Source organism: Passer domesticus, chromosome 35 (assembly GCF_036417665.1).
Source record: "Passer domesticus isolate bPasDom1 chromosome 35, bPasDom1.hap1, whole genome shotgun sequence".
Lineage (NCBI taxonomy): Eukaryota > Metazoa > Chordata > Aves > Passeriformes > Passeridae > Passer > Passer domesticus.
This window is the reverse complement of record NC_087508.1, coordinates 418,013-438,758: the sequence shown is the minus strand read 5'-3', so window position 1 is coordinate 438,758 and position 20,746 is coordinate 418,013. Positions and strand designations below refer to the sequence as shown.

The following is a 20,746-nucleotide window of genomic DNA, read 5'->3' as shown; positions in this document are numbered from 1 at the left end:
CCAAGGGTGAGACCCCTCCCCAAAGTGGGGGAACCCCCTGGGACACCCCCCAGGACACCCCCAAGCCCAGGGCGAGACCCCAGCCCCAAATTGGGGGGGTCCAGGGTGTGATTTGGGGTCTCCAAGGCCACTTTGGGGTGCAGGGGGGGGTTCCAAGGATCAGATTTGGGGTTCAGGGTTTCCAAGCCGGTTTTGGGGCGCAGGGGATGGTTTTGGGGGTCTCCAAGCCGGTTTTGGGGCACAGGGGGGGACCCAAGGATCAGATTTGGGGTCTCCAAGCTGGTTTTGGGGCACAGGGGGGTTCAAGGAGCGGATTTGGGGTTCAGGATTTCCAAGCCCATTTTGGGGCCCAGGGGATGGTTTTGGGGTCTCCAATCCCATTTCGGGGCGCAGGGGGTGGTTTTGGGGTCTCCAAGGTGGTTTTGGGGCGCAGGGGGTGGTTTTGGGGTCTCCAATCCCATTTTGGGGCGCAGGGGGGGGGAGTTGAGGTCTCCAAGGCGTCTCTGGGGCACAGGGGGTGGTTTTGGGGTCTCCAAGGCGGTTTTGGGGCGCAGGAGGGGGGTCCCACCCGCTGCTGGTGCCCTACAATCGGGGGGGATGGTTTTGGGGTCTCCAAGGCGGTTTTGGGGCGCAGGAGGGGGGTCCCAAGGATCACATGTGGGGTCTCCAAGTCCACTTTGGGGCACAGGGGATGGTTTTGGGGTCTCCAAGGCGGTTTTGGGGCGCAGGAGGGGGGTCCCACCCGCTGCTGGTGCCCTACGACACGCTGACGGCCAAGGAGAAGGCGCGGGACCGCGAGAAGGCGCAGGAGCTGCTCAAGTTCCTGCAGCTGCACGGCTACGCCGTCACCCGGTGAGGGACACCCCAAAACCCCGGGCACCCCAAAACTGCCCCAGGAACGGCCGGGACCCCAAAACCCCGGGGCACCCCAAAACAGCCCCAGGAATGGCCAGGACCCCAAAAATCCCCCGGGCACCCCAAAACAGCCCCAGGAATGGCCAGGACCCCAAAATCCCCCCGGGGCACCCCAAAACAGCCCTCTAAAATTCCCATTAAAATCCCTCGAAAATCCCCCCAAAACCCCCCTAAAATCCCCCAAAATCCTCCTAAAATCCCCCTAAAATTCCCACTAAAATACCGCAAAATCCCCCCCCAAAATCCTCCCCAAATTCCCAAAAATCCCTCTAAAATCCCACCAAAATCTCTCTAAAATTCCCCCAAAATCCCTCAAAAATCCCCCCCCAAAATCCCCTGAAAATTCCCCCCAAAATCCCTCTAAAATCCCCCCAAATCCCCCCAAAAACTCCCCAAAATCCCCTCAAATCCCTCTAAAATCCCTCTAAAATCCCCCAAAATCCCTTTAAAATCCCCCCAAAACCCCCCCAAAATCCCTTTAAAATCCTCCTAACTCCCCCCCAAACCCCTCTAAAATTCCCATTAAAATCCCTCCCAAATTCCCCCCCAAATCCCCCCAAAACCCCCCTAAAATCCCCCCGAACCCCCCCAAAATCTGGGGGTGCCCCCAGATTTGCAGCACTCGGGGCTGGTGGGAGTGCAGGGTGGGTCGGGGGGATTCAGGGAGGGTTTGTGGGGGTCGGGGGGATTTGGGGAGGGTTTGTGGGGTTTGTGGGGCTCGGGCAGGGGGTGCTGAGTTTTGGGGTCCCCCCCCCGGGGCAGGGGGCTCAAGGACATGGAGCTGGACACGTCGTCCATCGAGAAACGCTTCGCCTTCGGCTTCCTGCAGCAGCTGCTGCGCTGGATGGACATCGCCCAGGAGTTCATCGCACACCTGGGTGAGACCCCAAATCCGGGGGGGCACCCCAAACCCCGGGGGACACCCCCAAACCCCGGGGGGCACCCCCAAATCCTGAGGGTCACCCCCAGACCCCTGGGATTCTCCCTGACCCCCTGGGAGCTCCCCCAGCCCTTGACTGCACATCGCCCAGGAGTTCATCGCACACCTGGGTGAGACCCCCAACCCTGGTGGCACCCCCAAACCCTGGGGACACCCCCAAACCCTGGGGACACCCCCAAACCCCTGGGAGTTCCCCAAATCCCCTGGGAGTCCCCCAGCCCTTGGCTGGACATCGCCCAGGAGTTCATCGCACACCTGGGTGAGACCCCCAACCCTGGGGGCACCCCCAAACCCTGGGGACACCCCCAAACCCTGGGGACACCCCCAAACCCCTGGGAGTCCCCCAAATCCCCTGGGAACTCCCCCAGTCCTTGGCTGGACATCGCCCAGGAGTTCATCGCACACCTGGGTGAGACCCCAAATTCTGGGGATACCCCCAAACCCAGGGGGGCACCCCAAACCCAGGGGGGCACCCCCAAACCCCGGGGGGCACCCCCAAACCCCCCAAACTCCTGGGAGTTCCCCAAATCCCCTGGGAGTCCCCCAGCCCTTGGCTGGACATCGCCCAGGAGTTCATCGCACACCTGGGTGAGACCCCAAATCCTGGGGACACCCCCAAATCCTGGGGGTCACCCCTAAACCCCTGGGGACACCTCCAAACCCCGGGGGTCACCCCCAAAACCCCCAAACCTCTGGGAGTTCCCCAAATCCTCTGGGAGTTCCCCAAATCCCCTGGGAGCCCCCCCAGTCCTTGGCTGGAGATCGCCCAGGAGTTCATTTTGGGGACACCCCAAATCCTGGGGGACACCCCCAAACTCTGGGGACACCCCCAAACCCCGTGGGACCCCCCGGGACCCCCCTGACCCCCGTTTTCCCCCCCCAGAGGCCGTGGTCAGCAGCGGGCGGGTGGAGAAATCCCCCCACGAGCAGGAGATCAAGTTCTTCGCCAAGGTGGGGGGACCCCAAAAATGGGGAGGGGACACCCCAAAAACGGGGAGGGGACACCCCAAAATCAGGGGCAGGACACGCCAAAAATGGGGAGGAGACACCCCAAAACCGGGGAGGGGACACCCCAGAATTGGGGAGGGGACGCCTCAAAATCAGGGGCGGGATATCCCAAAAACAGGGAGGGGACACCCCAAAAATGGGGAAGGGACACTGAAAAACCCCTCAAAATGGGGGAGGGCAGGGGGACAGGGTGGTTTTGGGGTCTCTGTGGGGTATTTGGGGTTCTTAGAGGTTTTGGGAGGTGTTTATGGGGTATTTGGGGTTTCTGTGGGGTATTTGGAATCTCTTTGGGTTATTTGGTGTCTCTGTGGGGTATTTGGGGTTCTTAGAGGTTTTGGGAGGTGTTTATGGGATATTTGGGGTTTCTGTGGGGTATTTGGGGTCTCTGTGGATTCTTTGGGGTTTCTCTGGGGTATTTGGGGTCTCTCTGGGGTACTTGGTGTCTCTGTGAATTCTTTGGGGTCTCTGTGGATTTTTTTTGAGTTTCTCTGGGGTATTTGGGGTCTCTCTGGGGTACTTGGTGTCTCTGTGAATTCTTTGGGGTCTCTGTGGGTTATTTGAGGTCTCTTTGGGTTATTTGAGGTCTCTATGGGTATTTGGAGCTCCCCCGTGCGTTTTTGGGGTCCCGCTGACCCCCGGTGTCCCCCCAGATCCTGCTGCCCCTGATCAACCAGTACTTCCACAACCACTGCCTCTACTTCCTGTCCACGCCGGCCCAGGTGCTGGGCAGCGGCGGCCACGCCTCCAACAAGGAGAAGGAGATGATCACCAGGTGGGACCCCAAATCCCACCCCCAAAACCCACCCAAAATCCAGCCCAAAATACCCCCAAAATCCACACCAAAATACCCCCAAATCCCAGCCCAAAATACCCCCCAAACCCACCCAAAATCCACCCCAAAATCCCCCCAAATCCCACCCCAAAATCTCCCCAAATCCCATCCCAAAATACCCCCAAATCCCACCCCCAAAACTCACCCAAAATCCAGCCCAAAATACCCCCAAAATCCACACCAAAATACCCCCAAATCCCACCCCAAAATCCCCCCAAATCCCATCCCAAAATACCCCCAAATCCCACCCCCAAAACTCACCCAAAATCCAGCCCAAAATACCCCCCAAATCCCACCCCAAAATACCCCCCAAACCCACCCAAAATCCACCCCAAAATACCCCCAAATCCCACCCCAAAATCCCCCCAAATCCCACCCCAAAACCCACCCCAAAATACCCCCAAATCCCACCCCCAAAACCCACCCCAAATACCCCCAAAATCCCACCCCAAAATACCCCCAAATCCCATCCAAAAATCCCATCCCAAAATCCCCCCAAATCCCCCCAAAACCCACCCAAAATCCGCCCCAAAATCCACCCCAAATCCCATCCAAAAAACCCCCCAAATCCACCCAAAAATCCCACCCCAAAATACCCCCAAATCCTACCCCAAAATACCCCCAAATCTCCCCAAAACCCACCCAAAATCCACCCCAAAATACCCCCAAGTCCCCCCAAAACCCACCCAAAATCCACCCCAAAATACTCCCAAGTCCCCCCAAAATCCACCTCAAAACCCCACCCCAAAATCCCTCTGAGTCCCAAATCCCACCCCAAAATCCCATCCCAAAATCCCACCCCAAAATACCCCCAAATCCCACCCCAAAATCCCCCTGAGCCCCAATCCCAAAATCCCCCCAAAAATCCCACCCCAAAAACCCCAAATCCCACCCCCAGGACCCCCAAAACCCCCAAATTCCCAATTTGGGATCCCTGGGGTTTGGGTTTTGGGGACCTCCTGACCCCTTGTGTCCCCCCCGGGGGTTTTGGGGACCCCCTTGTGTCCCCCCCCGGGGCGTTTTGGGGTTTTGGGGACCCCCTGACCCCTTGTGTCCCCCCTCAGGGGTTTTGGGGACCCCCTTGTGTCCCTCCCCTGGGGTGTTTTGGGGTTTTGGGGACCCCCTGACCCCCCCTTGTGTCCCCCCCGGGGGGGTTTGGGGTTTTGGGGACCCCCTGACCCCCCCTTGTGTCCCCCCCAGCCTGTTCTGCAAACTGGCCGCGCTGGTCCGGCACCGCGTGTCCCTGTTCGGTAACTGGGGACACTGGGGACAAACTGGGGACACTGGGGGGGGCACTGGGGGGGCACTGGGGAGCACTGGGGAGTCACTGCTGGGGGACACTGGGGACATCGGGGACACTGGGACACACTGGGACACACTGGGGACACTGGGGACACTGGGACACACTGGGGACACTGTGGGGGGACATTGGGGATGCTGGGACACACTGGGGGACACTGGGGGGGACAGTGGGGATACTGGGGACACTGGGAGGGCACTGGGAATAACTGGGGGCACTGGGGGAAGCACTGGGGGGCACTGGGACACACTGGGGGGACACTGGGGGGATACTGGGGACACTGGGGACAAACTGGGGACACTGGGGGGGCACTGGGGACACTGTGTCGGGGTCAGTGGGAGTACTGGGGACACTGGGGGGGGGGCACTGGGGACGCTGGGACACACTGGGGACACTGGGGGTGACACTGGGGTGGACTGGGGGACACCAGGACACACTGGGGACACACTGGGGACACTGGGGGGGCACTGGGGTGGACTGGGGGACACCAGGACACACTGGGGACACACTGGGGACACTGGGGGGGCACTGGGGACACTGTGGGGGTGACACTGGGGTGGACTGGGGGACACTGGGACACGCTGGGGACACACTGGGACACACTGGGGACACTGGGGGTGACACTGGGGTGGACTGGGGGACACTGGGACACGCTGGGGACACACTGGGGACACTGGGACACACTGGGGACACTGGGGGTGACACTGGGGTGGACTGGGGGACACTGGGACACGCTGGGGACACACTGGCCCAGCGGTGGCACTGTCCCCCCCCAGCTGATGTCCCTGTCCCCCCCAGGGACGGACGCCCCGGCCGTGGTGAACTGTCTGCTCATCCTGGCCCGGTCCCTGGACGCCAGGTGGGGACAGCGGTGACACCGCGGCCGTGTGTCCATCCGTGTGTGTGTGTGTCACTGTGTCCCCGTGTCCCCGCTGTCCCCGAGGTCCCCAGGACGGTGATGAAGTCGGGCCCCGAGATCGTCAAGGCCGGGCTGTGTCCCTGTGTCCATGTCCCTGTGTCCCTGTGTCCCTGTGTCCCTGTGTCAGTCCATGTCCCTGATACCCCTGCTGTCCCCGATGTCCCGGATGTCCCCGATGTCCCTGCTGTCCCCAATGTCCCCACTGTCCCCGATGTCCCCAGGACGGTGATGAAGTCGGGCCCCGAGATCGTCAAGGCCGGGCTGTGTCCCTGTGTCCATGTCACTGTGTCCCTGTGCCTGTGCCCATGTCCCTGATACCCCTGCTGTCCCCGATGTCCCGGATGTCCCCAATGTCCCCGATGTCCCCAATGTCCCCACTGTCCCCGATGTCCCCAGGACGGTGATGAAGTCGGGCCCCGAGATCGTCAAGGCCGGGCTGTGTCCCTGTGTCCATGTCCCTGTGTCCCTGTGTCCCTGTGCCTGTGCCCATGTCCCCAGTACCCCCGATGTCCCCGATGTCCCGGATGTCCCCGATGTCCCCAATGTCCCCACTGTCCCCGATGTCCCCAGGACGGTGATGAAGTCGGGCCCCGAGATCGTCAAGGCCGGGCTGTGTCCCTGTGTCCATGTCCCTGTGTCCATGTCCCTGTGTCCCTGTGTCCCTGTGTCAGTCCATGTCCCCAGTACCCCCGATGTCCCCGATGTCCCCGATGTCCTCAATGTCCCCACTGTCCCCGATGTCCCCAGGACGGTGATGAAGTCGGGCCCCGAGATCGTCATGGCCGGGCTGTGTCCCTGTGTCCATGTCCCTGTGTCCATGTCCCTGTGTCCCTGTGTCCCTGTGTCAGTCCATGTCCCTGATACCCCTGCTGTCCCCGATGTCCCGGATGTCCCCGATGTCCCCGATGTCCTCAATGTCCCCACTGTCCCCGATGTCCCCAGGACGGTGATGAAGTCGGGCCCCGAGATCGTCAAGGCCGGCCTGCGCTCGTTCTTCGAGTCGGCGGCCGAGGACATGGAGAAGTTGGGGGAGCAGCTGCGGCTGGGCCGGGGGACCCCGACCCGCGCGCCCACCAAGGGCGTGGCCCAGAATGTCACCTACACCTCGGTGGCACTGCTGCCCGTGCTCACCGCCCTCTTCGAGCACCTGGCGCAGCACCAGTTCGGGGACGACGTCATCCGTGAGTGACAGGGGACAGCGGGACAGGGGACTGGGGACAGCAGGACAGGGGACAGCAGGACAGGGGACAGGGGGACTGTGGGGACAGGGGGACAGGGAACAGGGGGACAGGGGACAGCAGGACAGGGGACAGCAGGACAGGGGACAGGGGACAGCAGGACAGGGGGACAGGGAACAGGGGGAGAGGGGACAGCAGGACAGGGGACAGGGGACAGCAGGGGGACGGTGGGGACAGGGGGACAGTGGGATAGAGGAGACAGGGGGACAGTGGGGACAGTGGGAGGGACAGCAGGGGGACTTTGGGGGGACAGGGGACAGGGGGACAGTGGGGGGGGACAGGAGGACAGGGGACAGGGGACAGCAGGGGGACAGGGGGCACAGGGGACAGGGGGACAGTGGGGACAGTGGGATAGAGGAGACAGGGGACAGTGGGAGGGACAGCAGGGGGACGGTGGGGACAGGGGACAGCAGGACAGGGGACAGGGGCACAGTGGGGACAGGGGGACAGCGGGACAGGGGACAGGAGGACAGGGGACAGGGGAAAGCAGGGGGACAGTGGGGACAGTGGGACAGGGGACAGCAGGGGGGACTGGGGGGATGGGGGGGACAGTGGGGACAGAAGGACAAAGGGACAGCCAGGGGGACAGGAGAGACAGGGAGAGTGAGGACAGAGGTGGGGACAGCAGGGGGGACAGGGGGACAGCAGGGACAGGAGGAAAGTGGGACAGGGGGACAGTGGTGGGCATAGGGGGACAGGGGGACAGGGGGGACAGCGAGGGTGACAGGGGGACACGTTGGGGTCTGGGGACATGGTGGGGACAGGGACGTTGGGGACACAGGGATGTGCTGGGGACATGTTGGGGTGTGGATGGGGAGGACACGGTGGGGACAGGGGGATAAGGGGACATTAAAGGGAGGTGGGGACAGGGGACGTGTTTGGAGGGTCAGGGACATGGGGACACAGTGGGAACACAGAGTGGGGGATGTGGGGACACAGTGGGGACAGCTGGGGACACTGGGGACAGCTGGGGACACTGGGGACACCCTGGGGACAGCTGGGGACAGCTGGGGACAGCAGTGACACCTCTGTCCCCGCAGTGGATGACGTGCAGGTCTCCTGTTACCGCATCCTGTGCAGCATCTACAGCCTGGGCACCGCCCGCGGGCCCCTCGTGGACAGGTGGGGACCCCAAAAACCCCGAGGGACCCCAAAAACCCCGGGGGGACCCCCAAAAATCCCAGCAGGGACCCCAAAAACCCCGGGGGACCCCAAAAAACCCCGGGGGGACCCCAAAATCCCCGGGAGACCCCCAAAAACCCCGGGGGGACGCCAAAAACCCCGGGGGGACCCCAAAAACCCCAGCAGGGACCCCAAAAACCCCGGGGAGACCCCCAAAAACCCCGGGGGACCCCAGAAACCTCGGGAGGACCCCAAAAACCTCCAGAAGGGCCCGAAAACCTTGGAGGGGACCCAAAAAACCAGAGAAGAGACCCCCAAAACCCCATCAGGGACCCCAAAACCTTGGAGGGAACCCCAAAAAATCAGAGAAGAGACCCCAAAAACCCCGGGGGGACCCCAAAAACCCCAGAAACAGCCTGGAACTGGAGGGGGGACACCCATAAAACCATTCTGCGAGACCCCAAAATGTGTGACGGGTTTGGGGGGGGGGGGTCTGGGGGTTCCCTGGGTTAGGGGTGCCATGGGGTGACCCCTGGATGTGCCCCCGATGTCCCCAATGTCCCCGCAGGCAGAAGCCGGCCCTGGGCGAGTGCCTGGCCATGGCCATGGGGATCCTTGGGGTGCCATGGGGTGTCCATGGGGTGCCATGGGGTGTCCATGGGGTGTCCCCTGGATGTCCCCAATGTCCCCAATGTCCCCGCAGGCAGCGGCCGGCCCTGGGCGAGTGCCTGGCCCGCCTGGCCGCCGCCATGCCCGTGGCCTTCCTGGAGCCGCAGCTGAACCACCTGAACCCCTGCTCCGTGTACAGCACCAAGAGCGCCCGCGAGCGCGCCCGTGAGTGCCACCTGTGTGTCACCTGTGTGTCACCTGTGTGTCACCTGTGTCACCTGTGTGCCACCTGTGTGTCACCTGTGTCACCTGTGTGTCACCTGTGTCACCTGTGTTCCCCTGTGTCCAACCCCTCTCCCTGTGTCCTCACTGCTGGGTGTCCCATCAGGGGTGGAGGAGCTGTGTTCCCTCCCTTTGGGGTGTCCCCAACCCTGTCCCCGTGTCCCCAGCCCTGTCCCCGTGTCCCCAGTGCTGGGTTTCCCCTCGTGGGTGGAGGAGCTGTGTCCTGTCCCCGTGTCCCCAATCCTGTCCCCGTGTCCCCAGCCCTGTCCCCAGCCCTGTCCCCATGTCCCCAGCACTGTCCCCAGCCCTGTCCCCATGTCCCCAGCACTGTCCCCGTGTCCCCAGCCCTGTCCCCAGCCCTGTCCCCAGCCCTGTCCCCGTGTCCCCAGCCCTGTCCCCGTGTCCCCAGCCCTGTCCCCAGCCCTGTCCCCATGTCCCCAGCACTGTCCCCAGCCCTGTCCCCATGTCCCCAGCACTGTCCCCGTGTCCCCAGCCCTGTCCCCAGCCCTGTCCCCAGCCCTGTCCCCGTGTCCCCAGTGCTGGGTCTGCCCTCGCGGGTGGAGGAGCTGTGTCCTGTCCCCGTGTCCCCAGCCCTGTCCCTGTGTCCCCAGCCCTGTCCCCAGCCGTGTCCCCAGCCGTGTCCCCAGCCCTGTCCCCAGCCCTGTCCCCAGCCCTGTCCCCGTGTCCCCAGTGCTGGGCCTGCCCTCGCGGGTGGAGGAGCTGTGTCCTGACCTGCCGGACCTGGAGCGGCTCATGGGTGACATCGGCGGCCTGGCGGACTCGGGGGCGCGCTACACGGAGATGCCACACGTCATCGAGGTGACGCTGCCCATGCTGTGCCACTACCTGCCCCGCTGGTGGGAGCGCGGCCCCGACGCCGCCCCCCAGGGCCCCTGGGCCACCGACGTCACCGGCCACCACCTCAACGCCCTGCTGGGCCACATCCTGCGCATCGTGGTCAACAACCTGGGCATCGACGAGGCCTCCTGGATGAAGAGGCTGGCGGGTGAGGCTGGTGGCCCTGGGCGGGTGCTGCAGGTCACTCTGGTGGCCCTGGGTGGGTCCTGCAGGTCATTCTGGTGGCCCTGGCTGGGTTTCAGTGGTCCCAGGGGTGTTTCAGTGGTCCCAGGGGTGTTTCAGTGGTCCCAGGGCTGTCCTGGTGGTCACAGTGGCTGTCCGTGCCCGCAGTGTTTGCCCAGCCCATCGTGAGCACGGCGCGGCCGGAGCTGCCCCAGGGTGGTCCCAGGGGGTGTTTTGGTGGTCCCAGGGGTATTTTGGTGGTCCCAGGGTGGTCCCGGGGGGTGTTTCAGTGGTCCCAGGGCTGTCCTGGTGGTCACACTGTCCTTGTTTGCCACAGTGTTTGCCCAGCCCATCGTGAGCAAGGCGCGGCCGGAGCTGCCCCAGGGTGGTCCCAGGGGTGTTTTCAGTGGCCCCATGGGTGTTTTGGTGGCCCCGGGGGTGTTTATGTGATCCCAGGGGTGTTTAGGTGGTCCCAGGGTGGTCCCAGGGGGTGTTTAGGTGGCCCTGGGGCTGTCCTGGTGGTCACAGTGTCCACGTTTTCCCAGTGTTTGCCCAGCCCATCGTGAGCAAGGGGCAGCCGGAGCTGCCCCAGGGGTGTTTCAGTGGTCCCAGGGGTTTATGTGATCCCAGGGGTGTTTAGGTGGTCCCAGGGTGGTCCCAGGGGGTGTTTAGGTGGCCCTGGGGCTGTCCTGGTGGTCACACTGTCCGTGTTTGCCACAGTGTTCGCCCAGCCCATCGTGAGCAAGGTGCGGCCGGAGCTGCCCCAGGGTGGTCCCAGGGGTGTTTTCAGTGGCCCCATGGGTGTTTTGGTGGCCCCGGGGGTGTTTATGTGATCCCAGGGGTGTTTAGGTGGTCCCAGGGTGGTCCCAGGGGGTGTTTAGGTGGCCCTGGGGCTGTCCTGGTGGTCACACTGTCCGTGTTTGCCCCAGTGTTCGCCCAGCCCATCGTGAGCAAGGCGCGGCCGGAGCTGCCCCAGGGGTGTTTAGATGATCCCAGGGTGGTCCCAAGGGGTGTTTCAGTGGTCCCAGGAGTGTTTAGGTGGTCCCAGGGTGGTCCCGGGGGTGTTTTGGTGCTCACAGTGTCCGTGTTTGCCCCAGTGTTCGCCCAGCCCATCGTGAGCAAGGCGCGGCCGGAGCTGCTGCGCTCGCACTTCATCCCCACGCTGGGGCGGCTGCGGAAGCGCGCGGGGAAGGTGGTGGCCGAGGAGGAGCAGCTGCGCCTCGAGGGCAAGGCCGAGGCCGAGGACGCCGAGCTGCTCATCCGCGACGAGTTCTCCGTGCTCTGCCGCGACCTCTACGCGCTCTACCCGCTGCTCATCCGCTACGTGGACAACAGCCGGTGAGGGCAGGGGCCACACGGGGCTGGGGACAGTGCCATGGGGCTGGGGACAGTGCCACAGGGGGCTGGGGACACTGCCAGGGGGCTGGGGACAGTGCCAGGGGGCTGGGGACAGTGCCAGGGATCAGCCATCCATGGTGGGGACAGTGCCAGGGGGCTGGGGACAGTGCCAGGGGGCTCTACCCACTGCTCATCCGCTACGTGGACAACAGCCGGTGAGGGCAGGGGCCACACGGGGCTGGGGACATGGCCAGGGGGCTGGGGACAGTGCCACAGGGGGCTGGGGACATGGCCAGGGGGCTGGGGACAGTGCCAGGGGGCTGGGGACATGGCCAGGGGGCTAGGGACAGTGCCAGGGGGCTGGGGACACTGCCAGGGATCAGCCATCCATGGTGGGGCTGGGGATAGTGCCAGGGGGACTGGGGACACAGCCAGTGGAGCTTGGGGACACAGCTATGGTGACCCCAACCGTGGTGGCCTTGGGGACACAGCTATGGTGACCCCAACCGTGGTGGCCTTGGGGACACAACCCCAGTGGCCACAGGGACCAAACACTGGGGGACTCACTAATGGTAGCCATGGGGACCCAACGATGGTGGCCATGGGGGTGGTGACCCAGTGGTGACCCTCTGATGGCTTCCCCCCGGTGGTGACCCCCCGGTGACCTCCCGGTGACCCCGGGTGACCTCCCTGTGACCTCCCTGTGTCCCCGGTGTCCCCCAGGGCCAAGTGGCTGACGGAGCCCAACGAGGACGCGGAGGAGCTGTTCCGCATGGTGGGCGAGGTCTTCATCTACTGGTCCAAGTCTCACGTGAGTGGGGGTCCGGGGGGGGCACCCAGGGGTCCCAGGGCGCCTTTGGGGGGGTCCCTGAGCCCCTCTCTGTGTCCCCCCCCACCCCAGAACTTCAAGCGTGAGGAGCAGAACTTCGTGGTGCAGAACGAGATCAACAACATGTCCTTCCTGACGGCCGACAGCAAGAGCAAGATGGCCAAGGTGGGCTGGGGGACCCCAAAAGTGCCCCTGCACCCCCTGCCCGCCGGACCCCCAACCCCCCCACCGGGCTCCAACCCCCCCCCCCGAGCCCTGGGACCACCCCACGCCCAGCTGGGACCCCCAGATCGCCCCAAATCCCACCTTGATTCACCCCAAATCCCACCTTGGACCCTAATTCACCCCAAATCCCACCTTGATCCACCCCAAAATCCTGCCTTGGACCCCCAGTTCACCCCAAATCCCACCTTGATTCACCCCAAAATCCTGCCTTGGACCCCCAATTCACCCCAAAATCCTGCCTTGGACCCTAATTCACCCCAAATCCCACCTTGATTCCCCCCCAAATCCCACCTCAAACCCCTAATTCACCCCAAAATCCCACCTGGGACCCCCAACCCACCCAACCCCAGGTGTTCCCACCCCGCCCAACCCCCCTGGAGCCCTCCAGCCCCGTTCCCACCCCAGATCCCCATCCCAGTGTCCCCAGCACTGTCCCCATGTCCCTAACGGTGTCCCAGTGTCCCCAGCACTGTCCCCATGTCCCTAACGGTGTCCCAGTGTCCCTAATGCTGTCCCCATGTCCCTAACAGTGTCCCCATGTCCCTAACGGTGTCCCAGTGTCCCTAACGGTGTCCCAGTGTCCCCAGCACTGTCCCCATGTCCCTAACGGTGTCCCAGTGTCCCCAGCGCTGTCCCCATGTCCCTAACGGTGTCCCAGTGTCCCCAGCACTGTCCCCAATGCTGTCCCCATGTCCCTAACGGTGTCCCAGTGTCCCCAGCACTGTCCCCATGTCCCTAACGGTGTCCCAGTGTCCCTAACTCTCTCTCTTCTCTCCCTCTCGGCTGCGGGTGCTGCTCCAGTCTGGAGATGGACAGGTTAGCGGGGAGGGGGCTGGGGGGACGGGGGTCCCCAGGGGTCCCCCAGGACCCCCCGGTGGGGTCACCACGCTTGGGACCCCCAAAACTCCTGCAGGGTTCTGTTCTGTGGGGTCACAACATCTGGGACCCCCAAAACTCCTGCAGGGTTCTGTTCTGTGGGGTCACCACAGCTGGGACCCCCAAAACTCCTGCAGGGTTCTGTCCTGTGGGGTCACAACATCTGGGACCCCCAAAACTCCTGCAGGGTTCTGTTCTGTGGGGTCACCACAGCTGGGACCCCCAAAACTCCTGCAGGGTTCTGTTCTGTGGGGTCACCACGCTTGGGACCCCCAAAACTCCTGCAGGGTTCTGCTCTGTGGGGTCACCACATCTGGGACCCCCAAAACTCCTGCAGGGTTCTGCTCTGTGGGGTCACCACAGCTGGGACCCCCAAAACTCCTGCAGGGTTCTGCTCTGTGGGGTCACCACATCTGGGACCCCCAAAACTCCTGCAGGGTTCTGTTCTGTGGGGTCACCATGCTTGGGACCCCCAAAACTCCTGCAGGGTTCTGTTCTGTGGGGTCACCACGCTTGGGACCCCCAAAACTCCTGCAGGGTTCTGTTCTGTGGGGTCACCACAGCTGGGACCCCCCCAGGACCCCTCTGTGGGGTGACCTTGGCTGGGACCCCTCTGTCCTTATGGGGTTATTCCTGTCCCCCTGGTTATGGGGTCCCTGCTGACCCCGTGTCCCTGTCCCTGTCTCCTCAGGGCGGTGGCTCAGAGCAGGAGCTGTGATTATGGGGTCCCTGCTGACCCCGTGTCCTGTCCCTGTCCCCATCCCTGTCCCCATCCCTGTCCCCGCAGGGCAGTGGCTCGGAGCAGGAGCTGACACTGGTTCTGGGGTCCCTGCTGACCCCGTGTCCTGTCCCTGTCCCCATCCCTGTCCCCATGCTGTCCCCGCAGGGCAGTGACTCGGAGCAGGAGCTGACACTGGTTCTGGGGTCCCTGCTGACCCCGTGTCCTGTCCCCATGCTGTCCCCGCAGGGCAGTGGCTCAGAGCAGGAGCTGACACTGGTTCTGGGGTCCCTGCTGACCCCGTATCCTGTCCCTGTCCCCATCCCTGTCCCCATGCTGTCCCCGCAGGGCAGTGGCTCGGAGCAGGAGCTGACTCTCCCGTCCCCGCTGACCCCATGTCCTGTCCCTGTCCCCACGGTGTCCCCATGTTGTCCCTGTCCCCTCAGGGCGGTGGCTCGGAGCAGGAGCGCTCCAAGAAGCGGCGCCGCGGGGACCGGTACTCGGTGCACACCTCGCTCATCGTGGCCACGCTGAAGAAGATGCTGCCCATCGGCCTCAACATGTGCTCGCCCGCCGACCAGGAGCTGATCGCGCTGGCCAAGGGCCGCTACGCGCTGGTGCGTGCCAGGGACAGCTGGGGACAGCTGGGGACACCTGGGGACACTGGGGACAGCCGGGGACACCTGGGTTTAGGGACAAAGTCCTGGGGTTGGGGACATGGCGCTGGCCAAGGGCCGCTACGCGCTGGTGCGTGCCAGGGACAGCTGGGGACAGCTGGGGACATCTGGGGACACCGGGGACACCTGGGGACACCTGGGGACACCAGGGACACCTGGGACCCCCCTGGGTTTAGGAACAAAGCCCTGGGGTTGGGGACATGGCGCTGGCCAAGGGCCGCCACTGTGCCCTGGTGGGTGGCCGGGGACACCTTGGGGACAAGCCCAGGGTTTGGGGACACCCCCCAAGGGTTTGGGGACCCCCCAAAGGGTTTGGGGACACCCCAAGGGTGTGGGGACACCCCCCAAGGGTTTGGGGACCCTTGCTGAGGTGTCCCCTGTGTCCCCCCTGCAGAAGGACACGGACGAGGAGGTTCGGGAGTTCCTGCACAACAACCTGCACCTGCAGGACAAGGTGAGCTGGCACGGCCCCGTGGCACCGTGTCCCCGGTGTGTCACCGTGTCCTCAGTGTCACTGTGTCCTGGATGTCACTGTGTCCCTAGTGTGTCACCATGTCCCCAGTGTGTCACCATGCCACCACTGTCACCGTGTCCTTGGTGTCACTGTGTCCCTAGTGTGTCACCATGTCCTCAGTGTGTCACCATGTCTCCAATGTCACTGCGTTACATGTGTCCCCAATGTCCCCAGTGTCCCCAATGTCCCCGATGTCCCCAGGTGGAGAACACGGGCTCGGCGCGGTGGCAGATGGCCCTGGTGCTGATGTCCCCAATGTGCCCAGTGTCCCCAATGTCCCCAATGTCCCCAGGTGGAGAACACGGGCTCGGCGCGGTGGCAGATGGCCCTGGTGCTGATGTCCCCAATGTCCCCGGTGTTCCCAATGTCCCCAATGTCCCCAGTGTCCCCAATGTCCCTGATGTCCCCGGTGTCCCCAATGTCCCCAATGTCCCAGGTGGAGAACACGGGCTCGGCGCGGTGGCAGATGGCCCTGCTGCTGATGTCCCCAATGTCCCCGGTGTCCCCAATGTCCCCGGTGTCCCCAGGTGGAGAACATGGGCTCGGCGCGGTGGCAGATGGCCCTGGTGCTGATGTCCCCAATGTCCCCGGTGTCCCCAGGTGGAGAACACGGGCTCGGCGCGGTGGCAGATGGCCCTGGTGCTGATGTCCCCAGTGTCCCCAATGTCCCCAATGTCCCCGGTGTCCCCAGGTGGAGAACACGGGCTCGGCGCGGTGGCAGATGGCCCTGGTGCTGATGTCCCCAATGTCCCCAATGTCCCCAGGTGGAGAACACGGGCTCGGCGCGGTGGCAGATGGCCCTGGTGCGCCAGGCCGGGCGGGACGAGGACCCCGACAGCCCCGAGCAGGTCGTGCGCAGGGTGCAGGAGGTGTCGGCCGTGCTCTACCACCTCGAGCAGGTCTGGGGGCAAGGGGGGGCTCAGGGGGGTTTGGGGACACACAGGGGACCCCAGGGGACCCCAGGTGACCCCCCACAGACAGAGCACCCCTACAAGCCCCAGGTGGCCGTGTGGCACAAGCTCTGGGAGCTCTGGGCCCTTTGGGTGCCCTTCTGGGTGCTTTGGGTGGCCCCAGGGAGTTTGGGGGTGCCCAGGGGGTTTGGGGGTGACCCCGGGTGCCCCCCCACAGACAGAGCACCCCTACAAGTCCAAGAAGGCCGTGTGGCACAAGCTCTGGGAGCTCTGTGTCCTTTGGATGCCCTGGGTGATCCCAGGGAGTTTGGGGGTGCCCAGGGGCGCCCAGGGGCTTTGGGGTGCCCAGGGGGTTTGGGGGTGCCCAGGGGGTTTGGGGGTAACCCCGGGTGCCCCCCCGCAGACGGAGCACCCCTACAAGTCCAAGAAGGCCGTGTGGCACAAGCTCCTGTCCAAGCAGCGGCGCCGCGCCGTCGTCGCCTGCTTCCGCATGACGCCCCTGTACAACCTGCCCAGGTGGGCACGGGGCACTGGGGGGCACTGGGGGGCACTGGGAGCACTGGGAGGGCACTGGGAGGGAACTGGGGGGCACTGGGAGCACTGGGGGGCACTGGGAGGGTACTGGGAGTGGGGGTGGGTACCCTGAGACACCCTCAGGGCAGCTGGGGATGTCCTTGGAGGTGTCTCAGCCCTGCTGGGTGACACCTGGCACTCCCTGGATGACACCTGGGACACCCCGGGTGGCACCTGGGAGCTGTGGGGATGGCTGGGCCCCAGGTGGTGCCAGGTGGTGCCAGGTGGCCCGGTGGCTCAGTGGTCAGGTGGCCCGGTGGCCCGGTGGCTCAGTGGCCCGGTGGCTCAGTGGTCAGGTGGCACAGTGGCTCAGGTGGTGCCAGGTGGCCCGGTGGCCCGGTGGCCCGGTGGCTCAGTGGCAGCGCTGTCCCCAGGCACCGCGCCTGTAACATGTTCCTCGAGTCCTACCGGCTCTCGTGGCTGGCCCGGGAGCAGCCGCCCTTCGAGGACCGCATGATCGACGACCTCTCGGTGAGGGACGGCTTGGGGACATCCCCGGGGGTTTGGGGACATCCCTGAGGGGTTTGGGGACATCCCTGGGGGTTTGGGGACACCCTGAGACCCCCCTGACTCAGGGTTTGGGGCGACAACCTCTCGGTGAGGGACGGCTGGGGGACACCCCCGGGGGCTTGGGGACATCCCTGAGGGGTTTGGGGACATCCCTGGGGCCTTGGGGACATCCCGGGGGTTTGGGGACATCCCTGAGGGGTTTGGGGACACCCCCGGGGGGTTTGGGGACATCCCCGGGGGCTTGGGGACACCCCCGGGGGCTTGGGGACATCCCTGAGGGGTTTGGGGACATCCCTGGGGCCTTGGGGACACCCCCGGGGGCTTGGGGACATCCCTGGGGGTTTGGGGACACTTGTCAGGGTTTGGGGACACCCTGAGACCCCCCTGACTCAGGGTTTGGGGCAACGACCTCTCGGTGAGGGACGGCTGGGGGACACCCCCGGGGGCTTGGGGACATCCCTGGGGGCTTGGGGACACCCCTGGGGGGTTTGGGGACACCCCGGGGGTTTGGGGACACCCCGAGCCCCCCTAAGGCGGGTTTGGGGACACCCCGGGGTTTTGGGGACACCGCGGGGGTCTGGGGACACCCCGAGCCCCCCTGACCCAGGGTTTGGGGACACCGCTGGGGGTTTGGGGACACCCCGAGCCCCCCTGAGGCGGGTTTGGGGACACCCCGGGGGTTTGGGGACACCCCGGGGGTTTGGGGACACCCCGAGCCCCCCTGAGGCGGGTTTGGGGTTCCGGGCGCAGAAGTCGGGGCGCGAGGAGGAGGAGGAGGAGGAAGAGGCGGAGGCGCGGCCGGACCCGCTGCACCAGCTGATCCTGCACTTCAGCCGCACCGCGCTCACCGAGCAGAGGTGACCCCAGACCCGAGGGGACCCCGAAACCCGAGGGGATCCCAAAACCCTGAGGGGATCCCGAAACCCGAGGGGACCCCGAAACCCGAGGGGACCCCGAAACCCTGAGGGGATCCCGAAACCCGAGGGGACCCCGAAACCCGAGGGGATCCCGAAACCCTGAGGGGACCCCAAATCACCCTGAGGGCACCCCAAATCCCTGAGGGGACCCCGAACCCCGAGGGGACCCCAAATCACCCTGAGGGCACCCCAAATCCCTGAGGGGACCCCGAACCCCGAGGGGACCCCAAATCACACTGGAGCTGGGATCCTAAAACCCCAAACCCCCGAGGGGACCCCAAAACACACTGGGGACCCCAAAACCCCGAGGGGACCCGAAATCCCCTGAGGGGACCCCAAAACCCTGAGAGGACCTCAAACCCCGAGGGGACTGCAAATCCTGAGGGGACCCCGAATCCTGAGGGGACCCCAAATCCCTGAGGGGACCCCAAATCTCACTGGAACTGGGATCCAGAAACCCCAAATCCCACTGGGGGGACCCCAAACCCACTGGAAAACCCCAAAACCCCACAGAGGAGACCCCAAATCCCACCGTGGGCACCCCAAAACCCGGGTCAGCCCCTCGGGGCCACCTGGGTCCCTTTTTGGGGTCCGGGGTTTCCCCCCCGTCCCCAACCCGTGTCCCCCTCCCTCACCCCACAGCCACCTGGAGCAGGACCACCTGTACATGGCCTACGCCGGCATCATGGCCAAGGTGGGCACCCCAAAAACGGGCACCCCAAAAACGGGCACCCCAAAAACTTGGGCACCCCAAAACTGGGGGGACCCCAAAACCGAGGGGACCACAAAACTGAGGGGACCCCAAAACCGGGGCACCTAAAACTGGGGCACCCAAAAGTGGGGCACCCCAAAACTTGGGCACGCAAATCTGGGGCACCCCAAATCCAGGACACCCAAAAACCGGGCACCCCAAAACCGAGGGGACCCCAAATCCGGGGCACCCAAAACTGGGGTACCTAAAACTGGGGCACCCCAAAACCTGAGGTACCCCAAGAGGTGAGGGCTCGGGGATCCCTGGGGTCATTTTGGGGGTGCAGGGGCCGGGATTGGGGTGGGGTCCCCAGAGATTTTTGGGGGAACCGGAGATGGGGGGGGTTCCTGGGGGTGGGGGGGTCCCCAAAGTTTGGGGGGGGGTCCCCAGGGGGCTGAGGGAGTTTGGGGTTCCCAAAGATTGGGGGGTTCCCAGGGGTTTTGGGGGGTCCCCGGGGATTTTGGGGGGGTTCAGGGATGGGGGGATGGGTTCGGTGCTCCCCAGGGGTTTTGGGGCCCCCCAGGTGCTTTTGGGGGGTTCCTAATTCGAGGACCACCCCCCAATTCCCCCAGAGCTGCCACATAGAGGAGGGGGAGGAGGAGGAGAAGGAGGAAGAGGAGAAGGAAGAGGAAGAAGCCGAGGATTCGTTTGAGGTGGGGAGGGGACCCCGAAACCCTCTGACCCCTGTGACCCCCCCATGACCCCTGTGACCCCGGTGTCCCCAATGTCCCCAGGAGAAGGAGATGGAGAAGCTGCTGTGACCCCGGTGTCCCCAATGTCCCAGGTGTCCCCAATGACCCCAGTGACCCCCCAGTGTCCCCAATGACCCCGGTGTCCCCGATGTCCTCAATGACCCCAGTGTCCCCAAAATGTCCCCTCGATGTCCCCAGGAGAAGGAGATGGAGAAGCAGAAGCTGCTGCCCCCCATGTCCCTGCTGTCCCCAATGTCCCCAGTGTCCCCAGTGTCCCCAGTGTCCCCGGTGTCCCCAATGTCCCCAATGACACCAATGTCCCCATGTCCCCAATGCCCCCTCGATGTCCCCGGTGTCCCCCCGATGTCCCCAGGAGAAGGAGATGGAGAAGCAGAAGCTGCTGTGACCCCATGTCCCTGCTGTCCCTGCTGTGACCCCATGTCCCCTGTGACCCCCAATCCCTGTGACCCCTCTGACCCCCCCTGACCCCCCGGTGTCCCCAATGTCCCCTCAATGTCCCCTCGATGTCCCCAGGAGAAGGAGATGGAGAAGCAGAAGCTGCTGTCGCAGCAGGCGCGGCTGCACACGCGCGGCGCGGCCGAGATGGTGCTGCAGATGATCAGCGCCTGCAAGGGTGAGGGACCACTGACCCTGAGTGACCACTGAGTGATCCTGAGTGACCAATGAGTGACCCTGAGTGACCACTGACCACTGAGTGACTGCTGAGTGACTGCTGAGTGACACTGAGTGACCCTGAGTGACCATGAGGGGCCTGAGTGACCTGAGTGACCCTGAATGACACTGAGTGACCACTGACCACTGAGTGACCCTGAGTGACCCTGAGTGACCACTGAGTGATACTGAGTGACACTGAGTGACACTGAGTGACCACTGACCACTGAGTGACCACTGAATGACACTGAGTGATTTTGAGTGACCCTGAGTGACCAATGACTGACCAATGAGTGACCACTGAGTGATGTTTTGGTGACCCCATGGTGACCCTTTGGTGTGACGGCTGCTGTGACCC

General features: G+C 64.3%; 1 protein-coding gene across 1 annotated transcript in view; it reads left to right on the top strand.

Moving 5' to 3' along the window:
• Positions 1-20,382, top strand: part of RYR1 (ryanodine receptor 1) — an 82,158-nt gene extending 61,776 nt beyond the window's left edge. Inside the window, 22 exon segments of the mRNA XM_064402145.1 lie at positions 729-852; positions 1,678-1,793; positions 2,739-2,806; positions 3,514-3,635; positions 4,896-4,945; positions 5,794-5,854; positions 6,857-7,095; positions 8,193-8,274; positions 8,978-9,108; positions 9,857-10,171; positions 11,283-11,523; positions 12,247-12,334; positions 12,425-12,517; positions 14,618-14,788; positions 15,243-15,302; positions 16,127-16,261; positions 16,677-16,789; positions 17,221-17,317; positions 18,107-18,213; positions 18,916-18,967; positions 19,597-19,677; positions 20,251-20,382. Coding sequence (XP_064258215.1) covers positions 729-852; positions 1,678-1,793; positions 2,739-2,806; positions 3,514-3,635; positions 4,896-4,945; positions 5,794-5,854; positions 6,857-7,095; positions 8,193-8,274; positions 8,978-9,108; positions 9,857-10,171; positions 11,283-11,523; positions 12,247-12,334; positions 12,425-12,517; positions 14,618-14,788; positions 15,243-15,302; positions 16,127-16,261; positions 16,677-16,789; positions 17,221-17,317; positions 18,107-18,213; positions 18,916-18,967; positions 19,597-19,677; positions 20,251-20,382 — 2,678 coding nt within the window.
• Positions 20,383-20,746: the final 364 nt, after the last annotated feature.